Genomic DNA, 27,144 nt, shown 5'->3' with positions numbered 1-27,144 from the left:
GGAGTAAGATACTTAGAGGTGGAACAGCGGAAATGTCAAATAATAGACATAACATAATAAGCTGCACTCACAGGTATTCTATTCACAAACAGATTGTTTGAAAAGTCACAATTACACACTTTAAATGATGAATAGTACACTAGGTCAAACTGCTGTATTGATTGTGGTGCTACTGGTCATGCATTATGAGTGCTGCTTTCACATGTATAAACTATCAGTCATCTTTTATAAAAAATAAATTAAAAAAACCTCTCTAAAAATACATCATGAATATTTCAGTATGTGTACTTACTCCGATACCAGGCTCTCCAGATGGTCCTGGGTTGCCAGCTTCACCGTTTTCTCCCTATTACATGACAGTGAAAAAGTGGATTATCACACCAGATAGTGTTATCAGCTGGCTAACTTTTACTTTGTATCTTCTACTTTAATGTCAAACACGCAAACTGTGCATGGAAGTAAAATGGCTGTTTATTTCAGGAGCACAAAGAGAAACAGTTAACTAAAGACATACTAAAAGAAATGAAAGGAATGTACTTTTAGGAGTTGAAAATGACTTAACAATCAGTTGCTCTTACCTTCTCACCAACACCACCCATCGCACCGATACCACCGGAAGGACCTTGAGCACCCTGTAGATAAATCATAATGAGGATACTTATAACAGAAGTGTGTGTGTGTTTTTTTTTGACAACATTATTTTTTTAATTATAAGAATAACTGATGCCTTTTAAACAAACATACAAATCAACAATCAAACTTACATTGGCTCCGCTTGAACCCTGAGGACCTCTGGGACCAGGAGGACCAGGTGGACCCTGTCAGCGAAAGTTATGTGCAGTATAGTAGTATTGACAACAATTGTTTTGTTTATGTTGCAGAAGGCAAGCTTAACATATGCTGAAAATTACACGTTAAAAAATAACCAATATAAAATAATATCTTCGTGCTTCAGTATACGTGGTTCTTGTTTTTTTAATTGGGTATCAGAACCTGAATCAGAATTGGATTTCATTCACCAATTACTTGTGTGTAAAATATTTGTGTAAAACACTGATAAATACATATACACATTCTATGCTGGATTTACAATATGCTATTGCAGAATACAACTAAACATATGGGAAATATGCATCCCCTGAACCAAATCTGGACATCATACTTGTTTTTTCAACTTAACTCACTACCCTTTAGTGAGCATCTTTATTGTAGTCTATCTGTAGTAAAAAAATATATAAATGCTGGTAGATAAAAAAAAAAACATACTGCAAGGAAATAGAGCATGCAAAGCTTTCACCAGTAGAAATGTTTTTATCAGTACTTCTTCCACAGACATAAAGGAATCGGCCAAGTGGCTCGAGGAGTCGCCAAACTCAGCCACGAGCCAAAACTTCAGAACAACCAGCACAATGTTCCCACCTCTCCGGGTTCTATATGAACACAATGTGAATCGTTGCAACAAAGTTACTGGCAGAGCCGCACTCACCATTGCTCCAACGTCTCCATTCTCTCCCTTCTCACCAGGAGGGCCGGGCAATCCCTGCAAAGAAGACAAATATTCTTCAGAACAATGAAGTGTCATGTGAGGCGGCAACATTTTTTGTTCATTAACATGGACTAACAGATGATGTGTATTTAATAGTGAGCTTTAGGATGGAATGTGATGGAAAATACATTAATACAAGCAGAAGAACCCCTGAGTGTAAACACACAATTAGTCAAAAACGACACCTATTGTAATTAAAGGGTGTGGGAGGCTTGGGGATAATCAGCCTGTGTAAATTGCAGGGTGGGAGCTCCATCCATCTATGTCCGCTGGAAAGTGGAAACAAAGAGGACGCTGCAGGTGGTATGTATTATCCAGTTTGGGGATTAAATCATGTTTGACTAAAACGTTTTGAAAACAACTTGGGAAGCAGCTCTCATTTGTAGCTTATTGTGTATCTGCATAATTGTAGTTATTATGTGTTGTGTTAGATAAGCTGCAATGATGGAGCATGCATAATCAATAGGTGGGTGGAAAGCCGCGGTTAGGATAAATTACCATGATACTGAGATGACATGGATATCGATCATCGAGATCACATTTGTGTAGTTTCAGCCTATTTAGTTTGATTTAATGTACCTCTGGAATGGCAGCGGAGGCTAATCTATAACAGATTCTGACTGGGACTTTAGTCACAGTCATACAGCAGGGTTTTAAGAATGAAAAAATAAAGTAGCAAACTATTTCATGCATTATGTTTGGATGTGGATGCATTCTCTTTTTTACTCTATTTCATTCTATTTAAAAAAAGAAGAAGAGGTGTATTGTGAGTACAATTAGCACACACACACACACACACACACACACACACACACACACACACACACACACACACACACACACACACACACACACACACACACACACACACACACACAAAACTACTCTTATTTGCTCATATATCAGAGCAAACAAAAAATGAACTATAAGGACACACTGGTGTAATCAAATCTGATAATAACTCTCCTCTTCATCCACATCTTAACCTCTTAATCTGAAATATTCATCCGCTCAGTGAGGACTCCATTATTCCACGGCAAACACAGCCCTAAATGATGGAAGCCTTTCAAAGCAAAGCCATTCATTCCCCATAGTCAAAAATCATTAATGCTACAGATAATTGAATTGAAGAGCTGAGCTCGCAGTGGCTGCTGCCATCTATTGAAGGGCAGCTTAGCCAAACATAATTATAAGAGTGGAGATGGAGTGCATTATGCCCAATTAGAAGCCAATTGCACTTACTAACAGCGCTATCTGGCCCTATTGACCAGCAGGGCTTCACTCTAATTTCATTCTCCACAAGTCCTTGAATAATTGACTTCTAGATATTCAAAAATGTGCCGTTTCTATATTCATTGCCACCAATGTAAGTTTATTTAACTTCAGCTCATTGGTTTAAATGAGCCAATGCTTTGCCCTGTTGCTCTTTTTCCCCCTCTTTTGCAGTTTTGAGGAATAGGGAGCTTAACAGAGCCAAGTAGAGTGGAGCAGTAGTCACGTTAAGCTTCCTCTTCATCTCAGTATTACATCTTTATGAATATACTGTATAATGTTTAGTTATTTTCCTAAAGTGAGACTAAATCACTTGCTCAGCTGTACAGCTGTCCTTACAAAGTATGCACTTTTGCATGCAGTATTTATTCAATTGGGACATACTACTTCATCATAACATTGTACCTTGAACTTTGAACTTCTTGCTCAAATATCCACAGCGGATATATGTGTGGGTCGGAATAGCCAGAAAAGCATGCAGGCAAAATGTGCCTGGATGCAGTAGGACATCCTGGTATTTTTGTCAATAGTATGGTAGTATGGGTATTGGAGCTCACAGTATATAACTTTTGCTTCATGGCAATAGACAGTTACACTATATTATAGCTGGCATTTATTCACTATTATCTTGCACAACACGAAAAGTGTGTGAAGTCAGTGAAATGACTCAGCAATGTCAGTTACACAGTAATATCTTTTGTCTGACATTAGCTAACATTAGATACCGGTTATATCACACACTAAGTTAGGTTTTATCTGAAAAACCTGGGACATTATTGAGTTGAGGATGGGTGCATTTTATTTGTTATTACTTTAAAAGTAAGAATGTGATATTTCTTCTCTCAGAAGTAACATACCGGTATTATCATTTTAATACCAAATATGGCTGCTAATACTAGAAAACCACTTTCTACAAATCAATGAACTTCTACCATTAAAAAATAAGATAAATCGCAACAGATCAATGTTTGTTGAAGTGGAAAATATAACTGTGGCTTATTTATTGATAAAAGCCCTAAAATATCACTCTTCTGCAAAGCATTTAATATGCATAGTTTGTTTGTGTAGGCAGGGTGTAATGGTGGCGAGACAGACATTTTTTAGGGTCACAGGTTTGATACCTGACAAAGCATATGTGTCCATCCAAGTATACAAAGCATCTTGATTGCCAACCTGCTTCAGAGTTGCTGCCTCTTTTCTCTAAACCCTCTCGGAAATAAATATTGTATGAGTATTGTCACCATCTATTATGAGAAATATTTTCAAAAGATGAATTAAGTCATACTATACATTGATTAAAATATCTGATTGAATGCAAGCTACCACAGAGGATGGTCTCTTATTTTTCCTGGCTGGGAGCACTGCAAGGAAGTGGTTTACTGCATGATGATGTGATGTAGCCTGAGTGGAAAACCAACGGCAGTCTCCACTCCACCATTAATAGAGCGGCAAAATGCCAAATGCCAAATGTTAGCAGTGGTGATGGATTTTGAGCACTGCGTTTGCTATCCTTGAGGGGGGGAGCATTGTTTGCCCAGGAGCAATGCAGTGTTATTAGGAGCAGAGGCTGCATTAATAAATTATGCTCTGTTTTGATGTAATGTAAATGATGTAAGGATAGGTGAAATGTTGGCGGTTTAAGGGGTGTTGAGGGACTCATTCTACTCCGCTTGGCTCTCAAAGAGGGAAATCAGTGTGCTAGGCAATCAACACGTGTGTGTGTGTGTGTGTGTGTGTGTGTGTGTGTGTGTGTGTGTGTGTGAGAGTGTGCGTGTGAGAGTGTGCGTGTGTATGTGTGTGTGTGTGTGTGTGTGTGTGTGTGTGTGTGAGAGTGTGCGTGTGAGAGTGTGCGTGGGTATGTGTGTGTGTGTGTGTGTGTGTGTATGCAAGATGTAGACTTACCTGCAGACCAAGGGGTCCTGGTACACCGGGGAATCCTCTGGCTCCCTCGTCTCCTTTCTGGCCAAACATACCCTGCTGTCCTCTCGGACCGGACTCACCATCAGTGCCCTGTGGGAGGTCATAGCTCATTAAATCTAAACATCTTCATACTGATCTTCCATTAGCCAAAGCTTTGGCAAATGTAAGTCCACAAATACTGGTATCTAAGTGGAATTTCTCTTCTGGGATTTCTTTGCCCTTTTAATCCTTTTCAAGGTTATGGAGTTATAGCCATGCTCACATTGGAGAAGGTGGGTCGATGCCCGTATTCACACACAGATTGGGACAGACAGTGAACCTTAATGCCTTTTCTGAAGGTCATTTATGGCAATTTCACCCATCCATCAAATCTCTACACCCACATATTCTTGCTCAGAGTTATGAGGGGGTGGAACTTTTCCCAGCATGCACCCTGGACAGGCCAAGGCACTCAGGGCTTACGCATGGCCAAGCATTTGCAGTGACAGGTCATTTAGAGTTTGAGTCAACCTGATTATTCTTTAAGCAGGGAAGGCGATATTTGAGCATTCGGAGGGCCATGCAAACTCAAAACAATAATGACATGGGTGATGCAACAGTTCTAGCCACGGATCCGCTATAGCTCTGGGCATCAGCCAGAGTACCAAACTCTTCAGCAGAGAATGCACGATACAGGAAACTATAGCCATAGGGTTACGGTAAACAGTGTATGTGAAAGATGCTGACTTCATCTGGGAAGTCAGAGGTGCATACGGCTACAGAGGATAGGAAGGGGAGACTACAGGGAAGGAGCGAAGTGCTGACAAACTGAGAGTTTTCAGTTCAAACGCATGTCAGCACTTTAAAGTGCTTGTGGAGCTCTTGCTGAGCTCTGGGACATGTAGGCAGCCTCAGGCACTGGTACTGAATGCAGAGCGGTTAAGAAGGAAATGTGAGGTGATTACAGGTAACGCAGGTACAGCTTTGAACTGATGAGTCAGAGACAAGGTGGACTAAAGTTGAGCGACTTCAACAAAAAAGAATATCAAAAATTAGACTGCCCCGACAGCTCTCCAGGGAGATCAGAATCAGGAATGAGTGTTCATGTAGAGTGTTTGAACTTAAATGCTGAATAATTTGTCATTCATTGTAGCAACTTTCACCACTATTTTTGTTGAAGCAGTGGAGCTCTTTGATCGATGGAATTGGATGGAACTGCCAAAACAACATTGAAGAAAGCCCCAAGCAGTTTTCATCACCAAAATGAAAAGTTTGGTTTGTGTATCTTGCTTCTAACTTAATCTAATGAAGGAAGGAAGACAAAAGTCTCCAGGACTGACAAATTATATTCTGAATTACAGCTGTAAAGGAGTAGCAACCACAAAAGTATGTGCATTCAACACACACAGACGTTCTTATTAGGAAACTGCTTTCTTTGGGGTTTTAATCATCATAAATCAAAGTATAATAACTTGTACTAAAACTGTGAATGTTTCATTTTCTGGACTCCGGCCTAATTTTTAAATGGGTCTATCTAAAATGTGAAGTGTAGTTGCAATTTAATGCGATACCTGTGGGTATAAGACATACTTAGACCAGGAAGCATCACACACATGCTGAGGGAGGTGTAATTTATGACTCACCTGAAGTGCATCTAAGTGGCTATTTAAGGGTTTTTGTTTGCCTCATGTTATGTTAGAAACAAAGGTTTTCATCACAACATTGTGTTTTCCCACTGCCAAGGGACATTTAAAAAAAAAATCTTCTACATTTATGTCTTTGTATTAGATTGAATAAAAAAACACAATTGATTTATAGAAACGGATGTTTACCACATCCTGATGAAGATCAATAGTCTTTCATTCCAACTACTACCTCAGTTGTAGCTTAAAGACAATACCGGTGAATGAGCAGTTGTGCACCTCGTTCAGTCTTAGCTGAAAAGAAAATTGGATCATTCATTTTCCCTGCAAACACCAACATTTTTACAGGATTGAGAGGTGGGGTAGATAGTGTAATCAACATTGATAACAGCAACACGACTTGCAATAATAAAAGTAGGGCAGATAATGGTGAAATTACACAGCACGAGTCAGGTCTCAGTTGTGAAGGTATGAATACACATGAGCAGACTGACTCACCAGGATAAACAACTGTTAAATAATTTGTTATTCAGCTTGGGTGCACTACCTGCTTGCGGCAATCCGTCTCACCCGGTCTATTCTAGCCCCCACAGAGCCCTGCAGATGCTGAATTTCTGCTAGAATGGTTGTTAAGGCCTGATAATTTATAACAATGAGATCTCAGTTGCCCTCAGGCCATGAGCTATTGTAGAAACAGGACTTTTTCTTGTCGTGTTAATGAGATAGATAAGTAGAGGTTGTTCTGCAGCATTCAAGGCAGCATTCTCAGCTAAAACGGAGTACCATAAGAGGTAATACAGAGAAAAGATGTTTCGCAAAGCAAAACAAATATTCCAAATTTGAAACTGCAGCGAAATTGATTACTGGGTGCTCAAACGGTCTGAAGGGCAAGCTGTTAACGACTGTGATGTCAAAGATCGTGATTGTAATGAAACTTTTAAATATTAAAAGGATGGGAATTCTTAAATAAATGGGAACTGAAGCCAGATTTTTGGACTGCAAAGGTGACATTAGAAAGCAATGCTGCTTGCATAATGTAACCTGGCTGGAACAGAACTTCAAGGAATACTTCAGAGTGGGTAATTGACACAAATGGTCATTTTGTGGGTGAAGTCGTCCTTTAGAGTCAAGTGTTCACTTTTCCGATGTATTTAAGAATTGTTAAAGCACATTTAATTGTCAATCACACATTTAGTCAGAAACGGTTAAAAGTCAAAATAAAAACCTGCATAGAATACAAATTGCTCTTGTTGGAACATGGGTGGGAACTACATATTAATGTTGTTTAGTCAAAACCCAACACGTCATTATCTGCAATTTTGGAAACAAAGGAATTACAAACTAATTCCAAAGATTTTAAGTAAATATTGGTGTGCAGTGGTTACCAGGTGGTAATTTGCTGCTCTCTTTTCATTTGATATTTAATTCCTGAATATGACCTCCATTAATAAATGTGAACCAAATGTGTAATATGATGTCATTGGGGACAAGTTGACATTAGATGGCTGGAGGAAGCCATACTCACAGCTGGACCAGGAGCTCCGACCACACCCTGAAGACCGCTAGGGCCTGGTGGACCCTAAAAACAGAAAGAGCAATGACACGTTGTTTATTGGTTACTGGGATCCCCTGCTACTTGTTTGCATGCACTATTTACACAGTAAGCAATACCCATAAATGAAACACAGCAGCAACTCAAATACTAGTTTATATGCTGAAGATTGGCAAGATAACCTTAGATGATAACCTTAGTTTGTCATTGTAAAGTAACCTGAGTTCATATGACAAGTCAGAAACTAAAAGTTGTGTTCTTTGTTCAAGTAACATGGATTATCATTCACAACTCATTCCCTTAAAAAAATAAATGAAGTAGAAGTAATAGAGAGAAAAAATGAAAGACTCACAAGTTCACCGTTGTCTCCTTTGCTTCCCTTCTGTCCAGGTCCACCAACTTCTCCCTGAGGTGCAAAACAAACAACAGAGCTCAAATCTCTCTCATCCATCTTAAAAGACTCTTGCCTCTCATGTTTAGTTAAAGTCCAATATCTTAAAGTGTCACCTCTAGTAAATATTTCTCAAGAGATTCTAATTTGATTGGCCCACAAAGACCTTTGGCGAGTGTTTGCAATTCATTGATTGGCTCCCTGTCTCACTCAATTGGCACTATGATTGACAAAATGGTGTGATGGAAGACGTGACTGGGAACAGAGAGGCCTGATGGTTACAAATGCAAAGATAGAGATCTGTGGTCCAGTGTGGGTGTGGGATTTACTGGTCTGAAGGTATATTGGGTATGTACACATATTTGTCTGATTGTGTTCATAAATGTTTTAATACATCCATAGTGTGCTTATTTTGTTTACTGAATGCAATGATTTAATATTATTTTCTGTAATGTTAGGCTTGAGGCCAACCAGAGTGATGGAAAACAAATGTGTTTACATGCAGTATGTGTGTTTTTGCACTGTATATTAAGACATTTGTGGTAGAGACAGAAGTATAAACGTACCAAAAACTGCACTTCTATGACATCTTCACAATTCTAGACACATCTATAAGATTCCAACAGCAGACATGTTTTGTACTCTTTGATGTTATCATTGTATTATTATCTTTGTCGTTGAATTCCATTCTTCTGATCTTATTAGGAAGGAGCTGCTGGTTACAGATGGTGAAGTGAACATTTTTACTCCACCTTGTCACCGTCCTCTCCAGGGGGACCCTGAGGACCAGCGGGACCAGGAAGACCAACAGGACCTTGAATGCCATCACGGCCAGCAGGACCCACGGGACCTTTCTCTCCCTAAACACATTACAGAAGTGTCACATTATCTTCAGTCAAACCCAAAAAGTTTCTCAAACTGGACAGTTACTTGACTGAGGGATATTTAGATAGAAATACTCACAGGGCCTCCTTTTTCTCCAGCAGGGCCAGGTGGTCCTTGGGGGCCATTGCGTCCTGTCAGACCAATGGGACCTCCGGGGCCAGCAGCGCCTCTCTCTCCAGGAGAACCCTGTCACCAAATAACAAAGACCCATCAGTCACTGCTGCATCATGTGGCAGTCCATTTCCGGCAGAACAATGATTAAACAGCTGAATGTCACAAAAAGTGTTAAAGCATGACTTCATAGGAAGGCTGCATTAATTACAGACACATTTTCTAAGACCACCTTTTCCACTATAATGTGAAGTGTCCTTAATATAGTTGAATGAATAAGCCTGATTGTTTTTATCTGTTTTTCAATTTTTCACAGAACAATATTGAGAATCAAAAAGGTTACCCTCAACAGAAGGACGCTTAAATGTAAAGTAAAAGTCTTTCTTTTGCAATAGGCACATATTAGAATAGGAACAATGAAACCTTGTTATTTCTTTACTTTTGAGAAGCAATAATAATAATGTAACAATCAATACAAAGATCATTTTAATAAAAGTATATTGACCCTACTGCAAGCCTCAAAGCTTCACAAGGACGAGACCTGTGCTGATGAACAAAATCTTAACTAATAGGATTCAGCTGCTCTCCTTGTGGAAGGTCTTTCATTCTTTCCCACATACACACACATGTATTATTACCACACTTTTCACTGTGCTCAGGTGGGTGCTCATCACTAAGTGACCCACATCACATAAACTGTGACTACATCTTTGATCAGCAGTTTATTACGGCATTCACCTTCTTAGGTAAGGTCTCTGTCTGTTTTCAAATACAACTTGCACGTGTTCAAGCCAAAGATTCACCCCAATGCGTGCGCGCACACACACACACACACACACACACACACACACACACACACACACACACACACACACACACACACAGTGATTCAGCTGCTGATGGGAGCTGCCATCTGGCACTCGTATACCTGGCTCATTTCTTGACAGACATTGCTGGTGACACACACACAGCACCAAACTGTCACCCCCAGCCTGCCAACCTGCCCGCCAGCACACACATACAGTCACTCACACACATTTCTTTGACTCATACAACTCAGCATTCTTTCTTTCTTTCGTCCGCTCTTTTAAAACATGTTTTTCTCTGGCTTGAAATCAAAACTGAAACAGAAAAACTTTGTGTTTTGTGACTCAACTTGTTGTATTCAGTCTTTCATTTAATTTTTTCATCTTGGTATGTCTCTTTAACACACACACACACACACACACACACACACACACACACACACCTCTGAAAGGACTGTGAAATAGCAACACACAGCACTCAGACTTTCCCACAGCGCAGCAGCAGCTCAATCTCTGGCAGGAAATCGATGGAGGAAAATATCAGATCTCTTGTGTGCGTGGGCATTGCACAACGGCCTCCTTTTCAAGGAGTTTTTTTGTCAAACACAATCAGAACACATCACATGTTTTCATCCAACGGCTCACTTTCAAGCCAATTTAAGGAAGCTATCTATTTCGCAGTAGGAATGGTTTCACTCATTCAGAGAACGCTCATCTTCTTGGCTTTCATCCTCTTTTCATACGTGCTCTGCATATCCGCTGTCATCTAATCTGGTGGTGCTCTGTCGCTGGTGAGCAGGGGCAATTACCGAGAGCCTGCGTTTAACGCTTGAACAAAATGTCAGACAGTTCAAAGCTGCCTGTCAGTCAGCTTTCTGTTCAGTTTCACCACTGGAGCTCACAAGGCTTTTCATTACATATATCCTTAACTGCTCGGAGACAAAGGCAGGAAAAAGAGTGCCCTCCTTATTTATGGGTTGCAGTGCCACTCCTGCTCCTTTTCACAGTCTTAAACTATGTAACAGCAACAGCACAGTTTATGAATGCAGCTACAGCTACATCTCAGAGGAGGTCTCTTAGGGTGATTAAGGGCACATCATTGATGAGTAACACAAGTATCCATGAATCACAGAGAAAAACACCCTCATTTTATTGAGAGTGATCAAAACTGAGTGAAAAGTTTCTCTCAATGTGGTGGTCATATGAAAATGAAAAAACAAGACACGTTCTCCGTAACAACTAAATGCGAGAGGAACACATCTAAGATCAAGTGGCTGGTATGAAACTACTGGAGTTGTTAAATTGGGCAACTAAGCAATGATTAGGCCATGCTTTAAGGGGATGTTGTTGATAACTCTTGTAAATTTCATCCCTATAAGAATATCTCTTAACTGTTCTTAAAACACTATAAATTAATCAGCACATTGTTTTTATCAAACCATAAGATGCACATTTATAGCCCTATGAATTTGAACTGCTTACGTTCTCCTGTGCATTATAACAGTAAAGCACAATATACATCAGTATAAGAGGGGATTTACAAATAATAGCGCTACAAAAACAGATGTGAAAGCACAAGTCACTTTTTACTGTAATCTCCATGGCAGGAGAGATGAGGTAACCATAGTGACGGGCTACTTACGAATGGGCCGGGGGGACCCTGAGGCCCTTCTCCTCCCTTTAAGCCAGCTGGACCCTGAAAGCAGAGGACAGGAGATGGTTAGATCAATGCCATTCATAGAGCAGTGATCACAGCGTGAAGATATGTGTGCATATGTATGTGCATGTGTGTGTGTGTGTGTGGAGGGCTTAGCTCCAGAAAGGCATACAGGAACTAGCAATGTGTGTCCTATATTAAGAAACAGGACATATTTTAGTAGTTACAGTAATTATAGGAGCAACTATTTTTGTATATTAGTGATGATGTTATCATTACCAGAAGATATAATCAAAGTTGATAAAAGTTTCTTGCTTTGACTCTAAAGTAAAGTTTTCTAACAGTCCAGATTTGATGTAAGTAAAAGCAAAGGGCAAATAGACCATGTGCATTCTTTGACTTTGCACTCACAAATCCCTGTTCAGGGATCAGCTCCCAATCTACTGAGGCAGCAGGCCATTAAATGGTCAGTTCAGCCAAAATTGGGAGAATCAAGCTTTTAAGCAGCTGGGTGTGTTTTTGCATTGAGTTCAGTCATTGGATTTATTCTGATTCACCAAACTCAGAAAATAAATAATAGAATTTCTACAATTTTGTGTCACCGACATCCTAATGACGTAACAAGATCACATAACATTTATAGACTGCAGCAGAGAAAAGAAAGAATATTACTAAATATCTTTTGATATACTGTATCCTGATCTGTGGGCATATTTATTTTATCAATGCAAAACGAGTCCTGAAATGAGCTTCAAAGGAAATGAAAAAGGGAAGACAAAGTTCTGAAGCCTGGGGTGGGCCACAAGTTGAAGTCCAGTCCATCTATCTCTGGACCCCTGTCATCTCCTCTGTATCCCAAGCTTTGAATGGCAATGCCTGTGCTGCTGACTAATAGCACCAGGAGGCTGAGATTGCATATGGAAAACAGGATTCACCATAGGCAGTAAAGACTTTCATTACAATAACTAATTCACAAACTCCGACAGAGCCAAGGGGGAGCAGACGCTGCCAAGCAGGCTCTCAGTCTCTCTACCTCCCTTGGTTGCATATTGCAGCATGCTGCATTAGAAGACTGGAAAGATCTTTCTTTGCCACACACAAAAAAAAATATTTATTGTCTCATATATTGCTACTGTGCCTTTCCTCAAGAGTGAGTGATGGGATGAAGAGTGTGTGTATGTGTCTGCATGAATCTGGTTTCTTCTTTTTTGGAGCGGTATAAACTGCGTTTTGCATCTCCACTCTCTCAACAAACAAACAAATTATTAACTTTAAACATACTTGCTCATACAACAGGGTTACACGTTTGTGTTTACGCCTGTGTGTGTCTGGACTTTAAGAAAGAGTGGAAGGCTCTATTTGCATGTGTTGACTTTGTGTGTATGCGTGTGTGTGCGTGTGCATGTGTGTGTGTGTGTGTGTGTGTGTGTGTGTGTGTGTGTGTGTGTGTGTGTGTGTGTGTGTGTGTGTGCGCGTGCTGCTTTTATGAAGAGAAAGCAATCCCTCTGCACACATGGCACAAATATAACGCTGATAATAAGTCTGGGCTCTGTTGTTGAATAGTCTCTTAATGGTCAGCTTTGAAATGAGCTCCAGCCTCATTCCCTCAAGCTGATCCTCAGTCAGCCTCTAACAGCCATCCGCCTCACCTTGAACTTTTTCTCACCCAGACCTACTTCTTTTGGGAATTAATTTGAGGTTGCTCAGCAGGCTATAGGGTTCATGTGGTATACTCTCAAAGTCGTGGGTGTGAACCAGAATCAGAGGGCTTTGACTCATCCTACACAAGACAAGAATTCCTTAAAGAAAATGATCTGCAACTAATGTAGCTCCAAATGTGGAAGTAAATGCCTCTGAAATGCATAGACAACAGCAGATCACAGACATTTTATTGGTTAAAATGCTTTGTCGAAGCCGCATTTACAACACAATACATCCTACTTCAACCTTGCTGAGATTAATGATGATACAATTTGTCAATATGTCTGGCTCAGTCCTCTTATATGAGCCAGTTCTGCACCTTTCCATCAGGTCTACTGCCAAGCTTGACGTTTGGTTTAACAGCAGGTAGTTAGCCTGATAATTGGGGTTTTGAGCTAGATTCAACCGGGTGTGTGCGCTCCGAATGGGATGACATGCATGTGTCTATTTGCATGAGTGTGTTAATGGGTGCGTCTGTTTGTTACCATGGCCCCTGGAAGACCTCTAGTGCCTTGGAAGCCCCTCAAGCCAGCAGGTCCTGCCTTGCCACCAGGACCCTGAGAACCTGGATCACCCTACAGAAGGAGAACAAATAGCACACACTTATACTGTTAGGTAATTATGCAGCAAAGTTGCTTTAGGTGAAAATAATGAGCAGTGCTGAATCTGTGAGAGTGGCAGAGGGAATGCTTAGAAAACAATGAAAGTGATTGATCTGTTTGATAAAAGTTGAAATTATACGTTATTATGTGGGAACAACAGCAAGTGATTAAGTGAAGGATGAAGAAAGACAAACAACCATCAAGGGGATTGTTAATCTTTTGAACCCATCAATTTTCAACAAAAATAGTGCACTAATGTTAGAACGGCATACAATCTTAAAGAGAAAAGGCATTTTTAAAACAAGTTCCTATTCTGTTGTGAGTTGTTAAAAAGAACAATTTTGCTTTTGTAGCATTCAAAATCCATCATTAATTTACCTTTCCACCCTCTTTCCCAGCAGCTCCAGGTAGACCTTGCTCACCAGGTGGCCCAGGAGAGCCTGGATGTCCCCGCTCCCCGCTGGGTCCTGTCTCTCCAGTTGGGCCCTGTCAGGGACAACAGAGAGACGTGTTAAGGTCAATGTGCTATACCAATGTGTCTTTACCTGTGTCCTCAAGGATATATGATATTGACAGAGGAGTGGTAGAGTACATAAGATGCTTAGGATATCTCACAAGGATATTTCACTTCCAAACATTTTGGTGTTTCATAATTCTTCAAGAACAAGCAAAAGAATAAGTGAGGAGGTGGAACTGTAGTGGAGTACTGTGCTGTATATCTACCTGTGGTCCAACCACCCCTCCAGGTCCTGGAGGTCCTGTCTTTCCTTGGAAGCCCTGAAGGGGAAAACAGAGACAATGTTAGCTGTCTACATGCAGCGCTATGTGACAGTAAAAGTTGTAAGTATCTTTACATACTATTAGCAAAAATGTATGTACCTTTTGTTGGTCACAAATAAACTAATTCTGATCATATCTGAAAACACTGCAATATTGTTTGCTATGCTAAGCAATTTGCATTGTTCTGAATGTATGCTGTGAAAAACAATCATATTATAATATGTCATTTGGTCTCATAATCCACCTGTAAGAATTACTTAGGAGGATTATGAGACCAAAAGAGATATTATAAAAAGATAGTTTTTCACAGCATACATTCAGAACAATGCAAGAAAGATCAGTTCATCCAAAAAGCTGTTTCCCTTGTCTCGGGTATTTTACTTCCAGTGGTAGAAGAAGTACTCATTTCCTTCAATTAAAAGCAACAATACTATAATACAAAATACTCCATAACAAGTCCTGCAAAAGTATCAGGTAAAAGTACTCATTATGCAAGTGGATGATCCCTTCCAGAGTGCATTATTATGTATGTATATTATATATAATTACTGATAAATTCATGTATAAGCAGCATTTCATCGTGATGGGTCAAAGTGTAGCTAATTTGAAAAAGATAAATCTTGAGCAATGCAAGCATACAAATTAACTAATAAAGACTAAAGCTCTCAAATAATTAGATAGCATATAGCTGTATATACAGTGAGAGGATATCATCAAAGTCACCAATGGTGTCATGATCAGTGATCAAATACTCTTTGTTGAAAGAATTGACCATTAACTGTTGTTATGATGTTCTGAAACAAGCTCAGCTGTATCACAGTGCGCTTTACTCCACCCAAAGAACACAATCTGTATGTCGACTGAGTTATCTTCCTCCTTGCTATATTTTTTGTACAACCTATCTGAGACAGTGGAAGACCATGTTGGGAGTGAGTGGGCGCTGATGCATGATGCTCAGGGTCAAATGGCACAGCACAAAGCATTCATGGGCCAAACCACCCACTCACCGTCTCTCCTCTCTGTCCAGGATGACCGGGCAGCCCATCTTTTCCTGGTGGACCCTGGGAGTGAACAGGTAGATAGTTCAAAAGAAATCATGACATCAGATCGGAGGAGGGTATTAATATTTGAAAAGCTAATGTGAAAAGTGTCAACATGGACTTGTTGTTGCAAACTCAGAGACAGTTTGACAGCAGCTACTTACATTGGGTCCCTTAGGTCCGGGGAAACCGACGGGTCCCTGAGGTCCTTGAGGTCCCTTAGATGAAAAGAAAGTGAATCGAGTGAGTAGAGAGCAGAATGGATCACACATACAATACAACTTGAAATGGTTCAAATATTTACATTATTATGCCATTGTTTCAGCTTGATGGAGAGCGAAGTACACAGAATTGGGTCTCTTCAGGGAATTACACATACATTTATAATTTGAAGTTGGTAATCAGCTATTGTAGAGCACACGCACACCTGTTTCATTCATTTGATTTGACAAATAAGCTTTATTTTTTAACTTTATTATTTTTTAACTTTATTATTTCACTTTGAGTTAAGATTAAACCACGAAACACCTGGTGTACTTTTTTTAATCTAACTAAGTGCACAAAACTTCAGGCACTAATGAAAAATAGATCTCGTACTAACCCTCTCTCCTGGTGGACCCCCTGGTCCATCATTCCCGGAGGTGCCCTGAGGAGAAAGAAAGGGCAAAGAGAAACATTGTCAAAGAATGAAGTGCGGGGAATAAAATCATGCAAAACATTGACACTGAGGTTGTATAGCAAGCCTGTTTGCTCATGCACATTTATGTTTCTACCTGAGTTGGTGAATGAATGTGCATGTGAGCAAATTAACCTGTTCATTGCCATTATTTTATTTTTCTATTGCAGGTAAAAGTTATATTCTGCATTTGTTCATGGTGTTCACGTTATTGTACTTTCTCTATTCAGTTTGAAACATGCAGACACATTTATTATCACTGGCCGCACCATTATGACTCTGAAATGGCCGTGGCTCTCACCTTTGCACCTGGCTTTCCTGTTGGTCCTCTAGCACCACGGCCACCACGTGGACCCTACAAACAATAAGGTAATCATAGGGGGAAAAAATGCATTTTCAGTATTTTGCTCACTATTAGAAGACCTAAAACAAATTATAAATACCAAAACACAGAAAGTAATTGTATAAACGGCATATCGTCAGTGCCTTCCCTGCCAATCTCTACAATTCCCCACCCAGTGCATATCCCCTTTAAAAGACAGCAAAATAAAGCCCATACACAACTACACTAAGGGAAGGTATTTTCATTTGAACGCAATAAATCAATTATGTGCAGGGCTCGAGCTGACTTGGCAGACAGATGAATTGCCTACCGTTGGACCACGTTGCCCTCTAGGGCCTGCTTTGCCGGCAATTCCCTGGGAAAGAAAAACAAAAGCTTTGATTAAAGAGAAAACCCTTTCTTGTACCAGTATATATAATATAAGTGCTTTTTGATCTCTCTTTTTTTCTTTAACGAAAGCATCCACAAATACACTCAAATATGAGACAGACATAAATACTGAGGATATTGGAGTGAGGGGTCCAATAGAAACATCTGAGCATCTTTGGAAAAAAATAAATAATCAAATTGCAGAGGTAAGTGGTTACCCAGAGGCTCCTGACAGCTTGAACTACCTGTCAGTTTTAGCACGGCGGGGCCATTGGTGTCTGCGTCTCAATGTCTGTCTGGGAGCAGACACAAGCTTGTCTCTTCAATTATAACCCTTCCCACCATGTTGCAACTCCCGATCTCATCCCTTCATCTCTGGTGCTTTTCAACCGCTCTATGCTTACACACTTGTGAACCCCTGTTTCTCAGTCAGTCAGTTTGGCTCTGGCTGATTTTTGTGATTTGGGTTCGGCTCCTTTGTCCCAATCAAGGGAACTCTTAATGTGACAGCATATGACGATAATTTCGGCAATTGTGTGTCTCCAACTTTGACTGTGCTTCATGGAGCTTTGACCTCAAACCCATCCAACACCTTTAGGACAAACCGGAAGGTCTGGCCTTATCGCCTAATATCATTCAATGACCTCACTAATACTCTGGTGGCTGAATAGGAAGGAGCAAATGCCTGCAGCGAAATTCCCAAATCTCCTAAATGAGCAGCATAATAATGCCAGTGCTTTTGGAATAAAATATTTAGCAATCGCACGTTCGGGTGGAGACATACTTTGGTTTGGCAGTTTACATATTTACTAGTGCAGTTGTTACATAGTTGGGATATAAAAACAGTGAAATACACTTTCTACATCCAGACAGACCTATTAGAATATTATTAACAAACTCATTTGCTGACACTTGATTCTCAAACTATTGTACACGCAACATCTATTAGTTGTCTGTTGCTCTTTTGTAGTCGTTAAAAGGCTTTTTGGGTAGTTTTTCATTTCTGTTGAAAGGCTAGAGGGTGTTCTGGCTCCTGAGAAAAATTGAGGATTCATAGTTTTGGGCTATATAATTAAAAACTGACTGGACATGATATTGATTGTGTGTAACTATGGTACAATACATGCAAACAAGTTATTTTGCAGTTCAGATGAATGACACTACGTAGGTTTTAAATTTAACCTAATTAAAAAAATTGCCTTGTTTTGCCTTTCTTCATCACAGACTGTTCTTCTTAGTAACCTTGTGGTCAAAGACACATTGACCATCCCCTGTTTCAGTGTTCTAACCCATCTATTGTCAATGCATCTGCTACACAGAACAAACATTATACATGTTTTTAATAGGAGAGAGAATGATGAATTATGTGGCTCACCCTTGCTCCCTTCTCGCCATTTGCCCCGGGGAATCCATTGAAGCCGTTGGAGCCCTGCAAGACAAGTACATAAAAAGGAAAGAAAGAAGTAACAGAGAGGGGAAATATATTAGATATTTGTAGTGTATAAAATAAGGGATAGCATAGTCTGTGTCAAGTAAAAATGTGACAGAGGCTGAAGAGAAAGTAGGCCTATTCCTTCATGCTTTACTGACTAAGCTAATTAATAGAGAAACTGTGAGGTCCTAACATAAGTATCGCCACACAATTCAGCAGATTTTTATCATAAGACCACGGTTCAAAGGCTGTGAGTTCCCATAGATAAATGAGGACCTTATTCTAATACAAGAGGAACCCAAAGAGAAAAGTCTCCTCCTCGCCACTTTTGACAATTTCTGTGCTGTTAGGTTGTTAGCGAAGCAAAATAGGAAGATAAAAAAGGCGTGAGAGCAAATAAAGACAAAGGAATGGGAAACAGCAGATCCCCCTTGATACCCATCAGCAATTTAGTTATTGGACTTTCGCAGACTGTGCCCTCTGATAGCAGCGATGGTTCCAGTCAAACAAATACTAGGAGGGCAACCACTGTGGGATGAATACAAGGAGTACCAAGCAGCCTACCAATATAGCCGCACTTTATTGAGCATTAGGTAGAAAAAATGTGTATTCAACCAATTTAGGTAAAACAAAAAACAAAACTTTGTTTCAGCAGCACTACAAGGTCAAAACTATGCCTGGTTGTTTTGAGTTTAAAACATACTTTGATGCAATGCACATCTATAGTGCTCATTACTGTTCACATGCATATGTATATGAGGCATAATATTGTTCAGCATAAGCAAGGGCACTACACCAAGGCAGCGTGGGCAGAATTGCAAGAGGTAAACAGCCCAACATTGTGGAGACAGCAAGAAGGGGGATCTATGCTGCTTAATTTGTTTTTCACAGAGGTGCAGTTATGGTAAACTGAAAGGAGAGCTGGTGCTGGACAAGCCTGACTTGCGCCACAGAGATAAGACAGTCCACTGAAGCTATTGCAAATGGCATCCAGAATTAACGGTGGGAGAAAGCTGTTAACAGAGAGTGATGGGGTGCAGCAGCCAAAAACAAAGCCAATGGAGGGTTTGGTGCACAGGCTGATCGAGGGGGATAAAGGCTGCAAACAGACTCAGACTGTGACCCTGAACGTACTCTTGAGGACGATGGGACATTTGTATCACATTGATGATACTGTGCATTGGGAACGTGGGAGTTTTTATTTTCTTTCTCAAACGAGCAACCAGCACATGATATCTTAAATTCAAAAAAGAAGGATTTTTTATTGTTAATGTAAAGGTTAATTTCAAATATAAAGTAACGGATCTATAAAATAATAGAGGATTTGATTTATAAAAGCATCCTCGTTTTAAGTTCTTAAAGACAGCTTTATAGGTTGTTTTAAGTTAGAGTGGCTGTCACAATCTTCAATGCTTCTCTAGAAGGATAAAACTCTTCAAATGAGGGCTTTAGAGAGGAAACAATGTCATTGTTTATACCATGTGAATATCAGGATGCCTTTATTGTCTCTCCAGAAGCGTTTTTTTAAGCATAAAAGTCGAAAAAGATCATTTGATCCTGGCCTCCACTGGGAACCTTTGTGGGCAGCCTTTGTTTAAAACCATTTATGAATACAAACAAAGGAATATCCTTGGTGTTTTGTCATTATTGTATACAATATCCAGTAATTAAAAGTACTTGCAAATTACTGGAGAGAATACTCTTTACTGGACTAGTAATTCTTATTTTCTCCGTGTCTCTCCCACTTTGTGTAATTTGTCCAGGTCTCTTTTTCATTTGTGTGCCACGCTCAGCTCAGATCCCGCTGACATTAACAGACAGGATGTTGTGAGAGTAGGTGTATCTGACCCATCATATCAGTGCCAAGCTGTCAGTGCAGACAACAGCAGAGAGGAAGCAGCTGCAGCAGCACATCTAGATAGTGGAGCAATGGCACAGTGGTCAGCGCTACAGTGCAAGGAATGCCAGACTGTTAGATAATGCCTGCAAGAGTTTACGGAGGGAGGACAGCTGATGACTCCAGCAGATGACCATGCCACTTAGGCTTCCTTTAAGAGTCACGGCAAGAGTACAGTAAGTGTCTGCTTATGTTTGTGTGAGTTAAGGTTAGTCAGCAAGTCTTTAGAAAGGCACATGAGAACAAGTTTAGATATGAATGGATGCTGATCAGACAGTAATCGTGAAAGGTGATGCAGTCACTGGGAGAATCAATACACATGTACAGTAAACGTTCACATATGTATACACATGCACACATTCACATTATGTGCCCACACAAGCATAGTAGCTTCACACCGGTTCCTCTCTGCTGCTGTCAGCACTGCCAGCTTGGTACTGATAAATGGTCTTTTCACAGAGCTTACTTCCGACACCATCAACATGTTTCAGCTTGCACAAAATGCAGCTGCTAGAGTTCTTACTAACACCAAGAGAACCGGCCACATTACTGTGATATGCGAGTCCTGAAGTCACAGAATTGACTGTTTAGAAATCACAAAAATGGAGCAGGGTGTTTTAGCAGACCACTCCTGTTTAAGATTACTGGAGAGTAATCTGTTGATAATAGCTACCGTCAGAACTAAACATGGTAAAGCAGCTTTTTGCTGACATGCTGCTCAGCTCTGGAACCAACTTCCTGATTGAAAGTGCACTAACTGCCCTCAGCTTCAAATCTAGACTTGAAACCCGACTGGTCTCAGATTCCTTTTGTTAACTGATTGAATGCACTCTACATGTTATGTTCTTTTAGTTGATATATGCACTCTTGCTTTTTAATGCTTAATTTGCATGTGTTCTTCTTCAAATGTTCACATTACTAAGTTGGCAAAGTGCATTATTACTCTCATCACACACCTTGGAGCCTTGTCGACCAGGGTACCCAGGCAATCCAGGGACGCCAAGTTTTCCCTAAAAAGGAGTAAAAACAAAACAAAGATGAGGAATTCTCATTGTGTCACCAGAGATATTGTTGAGAGACTGCGAAAAGAAACAAACTTATACCCATAAAGTTTTACTTTTATCGTGGGAAATATTGTAATACCATGTTTAGTAACATGACATCATCCGTGCAGAGGTAATTTACCTTGGTTCATATAAGAGGTACACGGAATCTGATTTAACTATAGCATGTGCTTTTAATAAGGTAAAGTATGTTTTGTTTGTTTTTGATGCTGCTTATTCCTACTTTTACTGCACTGTTGCATTAATTTTAAGAAAATTAGGATGAGTTCTAGCATTATTGATATAGAATAGTTTAGAAGGACAAAACATGTGCTAATGAAATATGGAGACACAGTTCTCCTTTTTTGTTCTTTCCATCATTTCCAATTATTTTCAAGCATATCATACCGGGTTGCTTTAATCACAATCTCCTGTCTGAGATCATTACTGTTTTACAATTATGCAATTTAGATCACAAAGCCTGTCTAAGTCCATTGTATTAGAAAACAATTAATTGATCAGAAATCTTAAGCAATTATAAACTATTATTTCTCTTCAAATTCGGCAAATACTGCAGCACCATGAAGCAAAAATACAGCAAGATCAAAGCTCCATGAGAAATGTTGGCAACATAGGCCAATTAAATGGGACTGTTGTCGAGCTGAAGGGAGCAGGAGAAAATCTAAACTTTCGATATGATCAGGACTGCTACAAAACTATAGTACACAACTATCTTCGAAATGCTTTTTATCAGTTCATTAAATACATCTGTATTAAGCCGCTGTAAATGTCAGAGCAGTCTGAACTCTGGTCTGCTTTTTGAATCGGAACCGCTCTGAAACCGACTTTGTATTCCTAGATCTATTCCTATACTATATGAGAATTTTTACCATTTTTAATTCCATTTGCATGTAGTTATTCTCAGCAATTAAACTTTAACTTACAATCAAATCAATTGAAATAAAAATCCTTTTGCAGGTATTGATTATTTACCTTCTCTCCAGCTGATCCCAAAGGACCAATTTCCCCATTGGGTCCCGATTTGCCCTTAGGGCCCTCGGGGCCATCCTCTCCTCTGGGTCCGAATACACCGTTTTCACCCTTGATGCAAAGAAAACAAATACAAAGCGTTACTATCTTTACGAACCCTATCACTCTCTGCAGCTGCAAACATCAGTATTCTCTTCAGGGATGATGATTCACCTTGTCACCCTTGAGACCCATGTCACCTTTGAAGCCAGGGAATCCATCCTCTCCCTGAAGATGAAAGAGATAAAAAGCTGATCAGAGCTGAGTGTATTATTATGTATCACAGAGGCAAAACTGATACAGTCCAGTTGCATAGTTCACACGGAAGATACTTTAAATAGCAAAAAAGACGAAACACTACTAGTTCACCACTTAAGTGATGCAATTATAGTGAGTGCATCATGGCAGACTTATAGTATTATTGGTAAAAGTATAAAGGTGCCTAAGGATAGTTTAATACTGACACCTAGTGGTCACTTAAATGAAGCATTCGCGAAAGCTGTTTTGAAGCCACGGTCTCGCTGTCTCTGTTATTCTACTGACATCTGCTGGTTAAAATTCAGAATGCCGTTTTCCATCTATTCCAAGTCACTGCAATCATCAATTCACGACGAGTTACTGTTGACAATTTTCTGACATATTTTCATCCACGAAAACCCTCATACCGTAATAAAACATGAAAAGCATATAGCCTTATGTGTGAGCTTTTTACATGTTCAGTGTTCTTAAGTAATCTCTGAAAAGCTTTATTTTCCTGACAATAGAGTGGCAAATATATCTAATACACTGAGGTAGCAACAGACTATGTTCAACCGCAGCAACCCAGGTAAACAATGGCAACAGATCAATCTCCACTGAAACAGCCTCAATCTAGTTTAATGTGCCACACTCCATTTCAGCTCAGTGGCATGAGGACTTAACTGACAGCTTAATGGGTCCTTAATAGTCTTTTTTTTCCACTTGCTAGATTGCAAAGACGCTTTATAAAAAAAAAGGGATTGCAACTGTGGATCCATTTTTGACATCTGTCAATCATGCTGAGGACGAAGACAACAGTGGAGGGTTTACCTTTTCTCCTTTGCCACCTTTAAGGCCTCTAATTCCCTCGGCACCCTGGGAAGAGAGGACAATAGAGTCAGGATAAAATTCAGGGAAAATGGAAATTATTATTATAAAATATTAAGGCAGGTTGGTATTGCATAACTGAGAACGCTTACTTTCACACCGCGAGGCCCAGGGTAGCCGATGGACCCCAGAGGACCAGTAAAACCCTAAAAGATGCAAAGAGTGTCTTGTGAGTGGTGATATAACATTGCATTAGTGTGCATCAAACTGCCCTGTAATGTGTGTCTGCTGTATTAGATTACTAGATATACTGTTTTTCCATTGATTTTCAATGATTCCCCATTGTTTTTATCCAACAGTGAACCTTTAATAATTAAAATAAGAAAAAGAAAAAGAAATTCATCAATTAATATCAAGTAGTGAAAAATAAAACAACAATTAACGAGTGAACTTGTAAAAAGCTCAATGATTACTTGAATCGAGCCTTAGTCTATTTTAAAAACTAAAATGAATTAACTCTATCATATTTCTGGTATTGAGCAGTTTTTTTCATTGATGCTGTAGTGTGCATCTCTTATTTACTATGAGAGGGAAGTTTAGATAAACTACCAAATGGATTGCTGAAGACTGAAATTGAGACTTTTATAAATACATAGTATGAACACCTCAAGTCCAGCTTCCTCTGTAGAAATGGATTAAACTTCAATGCAGCCGAATTGTCTTGTAGAAATGTCTTGATTTTATGGTGTTTTCTCATATATCTATTGTTAGAATAACTTTATGATCCCCATGTCATAAAATTACCTAATTTCTTTTATCATTCTTTCTCAATACTGACTATGTACAAGGCATGAAATACATGTCATGGTTTAATTTATATTGCCCTTTTATTTGGTGTTTACCATATACAACATTAAGACAATCACAGAACCTCACAAGATTAGCCAATCCCATTAAAGTAAGAATAGCCAGTTTTATTGTATTCTATTTCTAAAGCATGTTACAAGATACAATCTGAATTGTATGGTTATATTAAACCTCACTCTACTGTAACACTATGGTTGCTAAACATATGCTAGATTTAAAATTTCCCTGCTGCGTTACGAATAAAGGATTATCTGTGCATTTGATCAATCCTTAAGAACAACTGTAATTACATACTTTCCTGTCAAATCCAGTTTAACAGCTCAACTACATTATACTTACAACTGTTCCTTTCTCGCCTGCGGGACCTTCTTTTCCTGGGTGACCCTACAAAAGAAGTCCAAGAGATTGAGTTTGTCAACAGTTGATCACTTTGTCAGTTGGTATTCTGACTGAATGATGTAAAAATGAAATATGCGTCAGGTGTGTCTCTTACAGGAGGGCCATCAGCACCAGTAAGGCCGCCCAGACCTTGTTTCCCTTGAGGTCCCTATAAAAAGAAAGCAATAAATAGGAAGTTCACAGACACACAGTAGACGGATGAGTGCACACCTCACCATCTCTGACAGTATTATGAAGACTGGCTTCATAATACTGCTTGAAATCTCATTAAATATACTCAAAACCACAAATAATAATACTAAGTGCTTATGCAGGAGTCTGATGGTTATATGTATATTGTGTGTGTGTCCATCCTGGTGTGTGTTATGGCATTCAGAGAAGTCATCAAAGGCCTATCGCCCACACAGCAGCGTATCTGCAGGATCACTTATGAGGCCATGAATGACACATTCACTTATCGGGAGTTGTGGTGGGAGGACTGAAGAGGGGGCCGGGTTCCTTGTTCACTTACCTTTTCACCAGGAGGCCCGATCGGGCCTTGAGGTCCAACAAGACCCTGAAAGACAATCGAGAGATGCCTGTTATTAGAACAGTCGGAAAACAATTGGGTTTACACATCTTGAAGAGCAGTAAAATAAAATGGCATGCAGTAAAAATAAAAAATAAAAAATAAAAATATTATTAGCAGTTAAAATAAGTGAGCTGTGTTATATTTTTAAAGGCCAATGCTTTCCCTGAAGGCGTTAATCTGCCTCTAGCCAGGGTTTACTAAAAGGAAGTTATTTATTCAACCTGTGTAACCATCAGGATAGGTCCCTACTAATACTTTCCAGAGGAGTGACGCCATCCTGCCCAGGCTGTGAGTGTCAGCATGACTGAAAATCTTACCTGGCAGTGGTCATTTATCGCTGGCTACAATATTGGATGCACTGCTTTGTATTAAAGATGGATTAAGTGCTATCAAATTAATACAATATGTTATCTAAAATGAGCTTAGCAGGACAGAGAGGATGTTTAACTTCTTCAAGGCTGCAGAAATCAAAAAAACACTAGTGACGTTTTTTGTCAGTTTTGTGGAAATACAACTTGAGGAATGAAGGAAAAAGAGAAAGTAGACCAAAATAAAATGATATCTTAGAACATTTGATGAACGCAACAGGATGGCAAGTGATCATCACTCTCCGTTGCACAATTGATATAACAGTGAGGATGGAGAATGACAAGGGCAGACTCAGGCAGAGAACACTGGGAAGAAGACAGATGAAGAAAACGGGAATTAAGAAATTGAGCAATAGAGGAGAGATAGGGTAAAGCACAGGAGAGATGAAGTGATCAGACTAGAATGGAAAAAAGAGATACAGAGAGGAAAGAAACTTACATGTGGGCCAGTCATACCCTGTTGCCCTGAAGGCCCCGGCTCTCCTTGTGGACCCTGTGCATTAAAAGCAAAAGAGCGGAAGTCATTCATATTTCCATTCGCTGCAAGTGCTGCCATTCCATCTATTCAATTGTATGCTTTTAATCTTCACAATTACAGAAACAATACTGCCAATAATTTCAGAAAATGTATATAAATACAGTCAAAGACAAAGCAATGAGGGGCAAAACCTGAAGTCATTGGGTGCTATGTGTCTTTTGTAGTTTTCCCACATCAAAACTGCAGTACAGGGTGAGGTGAACGCTTTGGTTGACCTTGCTTGGATACTTATTTGAATTGGTTTTATCGGATCTATTTCAAGAATGTGAAACAAAAAGGTGCAAATGGCGAGAAGAAATATGATACACTGGCTCTAGCCTGTTCTCCAACCTTACTCAAAGTTATGTTTAGTTTTTATCAGAGCCAATCCTGAAATCAGGTGGCTGGTCAGAATCTGAGTCTGGATATGAAATACAGCTGTCTTTAAATACACACTGTGGGGCTACAGAGCCATCTGGCTATGGATTGAGGCTAATGAAACACACAGGAATGGTAGGTTGTTTGGTTTACCTGCTGAAAATTGGTGTGTCACAAACCAAAAATATACAAAAACAGACAAGACCTTTGTGAATCAGTCTTCTCCAGCTGTTACTACAAACACTTCATACAAAAGCTGGATTCAGAAAAGTTTAGGGTGCATGACTGAGATTGTTGTCAGGGCT

At 39.7% G+C, this 27,144-nt stretch overlaps 1 protein-coding gene across 1 annotated transcript in view; it reads right to left on the bottom strand.

Annotated features, from left to right (window-relative positions):
* col11a1b (collagen, type XI, alpha 1b) overlaps window positions 1–27,144 on the bottom strand; it is a gene marked incomplete at its 5' end in the record, with an annotated part of 77,441 nt that overhangs the window by 12,931 nt on the left and 37,366 nt on the right. The window contains 28 exons of the mRNA XM_079218519.1: window positions 293–346; window positions 579–632; window positions 765–818; window positions 1,487–1,540; window positions 4,721–4,828; window positions 7,886–7,939; window positions 8,265–8,318; window positions 9,056–9,163; window positions 9,267–9,374; window positions 11,748–11,801; window positions 13,949–14,038; window positions 14,444–14,551; window positions 14,789–14,842; window positions 15,853–15,906; window positions 16,050–16,103; window positions 16,487–16,531; window positions 16,863–16,916; window positions 17,215–17,259; window positions 18,649–18,702; window positions 21,559–21,612; window positions 22,639–22,746; window positions 22,849–22,902; window positions 23,743–23,787; window positions 23,892–23,945; window positions 24,946–24,990; window positions 25,100–25,153; window positions 25,517–25,561; window positions 26,384–26,437. Of these exons, the coding sequence (XP_079074645.1) occupies window positions 293–346; window positions 579–632; window positions 765–818; window positions 1,487–1,540; window positions 4,721–4,828; window positions 7,886–7,939; window positions 8,265–8,318; window positions 9,056–9,163; window positions 9,267–9,374; window positions 11,748–11,801; window positions 13,949–14,038; window positions 14,444–14,551; window positions 14,789–14,842; window positions 15,853–15,906; window positions 16,050–16,103; window positions 16,487–16,531; window positions 16,863–16,916; window positions 17,215–17,259; window positions 18,649–18,702; window positions 21,559–21,612; window positions 22,639–22,746; window positions 22,849–22,902; window positions 23,743–23,787; window positions 23,892–23,945; window positions 24,946–24,990; window positions 25,100–25,153; window positions 25,517–25,561; window positions 26,384–26,437 (1,773 nt within the window). The remainder of the gene's footprint in view (window positions 1–292; window positions 347–578; window positions 633–764; window positions 819–1,486; window positions 1,541–4,720; window positions 4,829–7,885; window positions 7,940–8,264; window positions 8,319–9,055; window positions 9,164–9,266; window positions 9,375–11,747; window positions 11,802–13,948; window positions 14,039–14,443; window positions 14,552–14,788; window positions 14,843–15,852; window positions 15,907–16,049; window positions 16,104–16,486; window positions 16,532–16,862; window positions 16,917–17,214; window positions 17,260–18,648; window positions 18,703–21,558; window positions 21,613–22,638; window positions 22,747–22,848; window positions 22,903–23,742; window positions 23,788–23,891; window positions 23,946–24,945; window positions 24,991–25,099; window positions 25,154–25,516; window positions 25,562–26,383; window positions 26,438–27,144) is intronic.

This window comes from Taurulus bubalis (genome assembly GCF_910589615.1).
Source record: "Taurulus bubalis genome assembly, chromosome: 1".
Lineage (NCBI taxonomy): Eukaryota > Metazoa > Chordata > Actinopteri > Perciformes > Cottidae > Taurulus > Taurulus bubalis.
The sequence above is the reverse complement of the archived record's forward strand: the minus strand, read 5'-3'. Positions and strand labels throughout refer to the sequence as shown.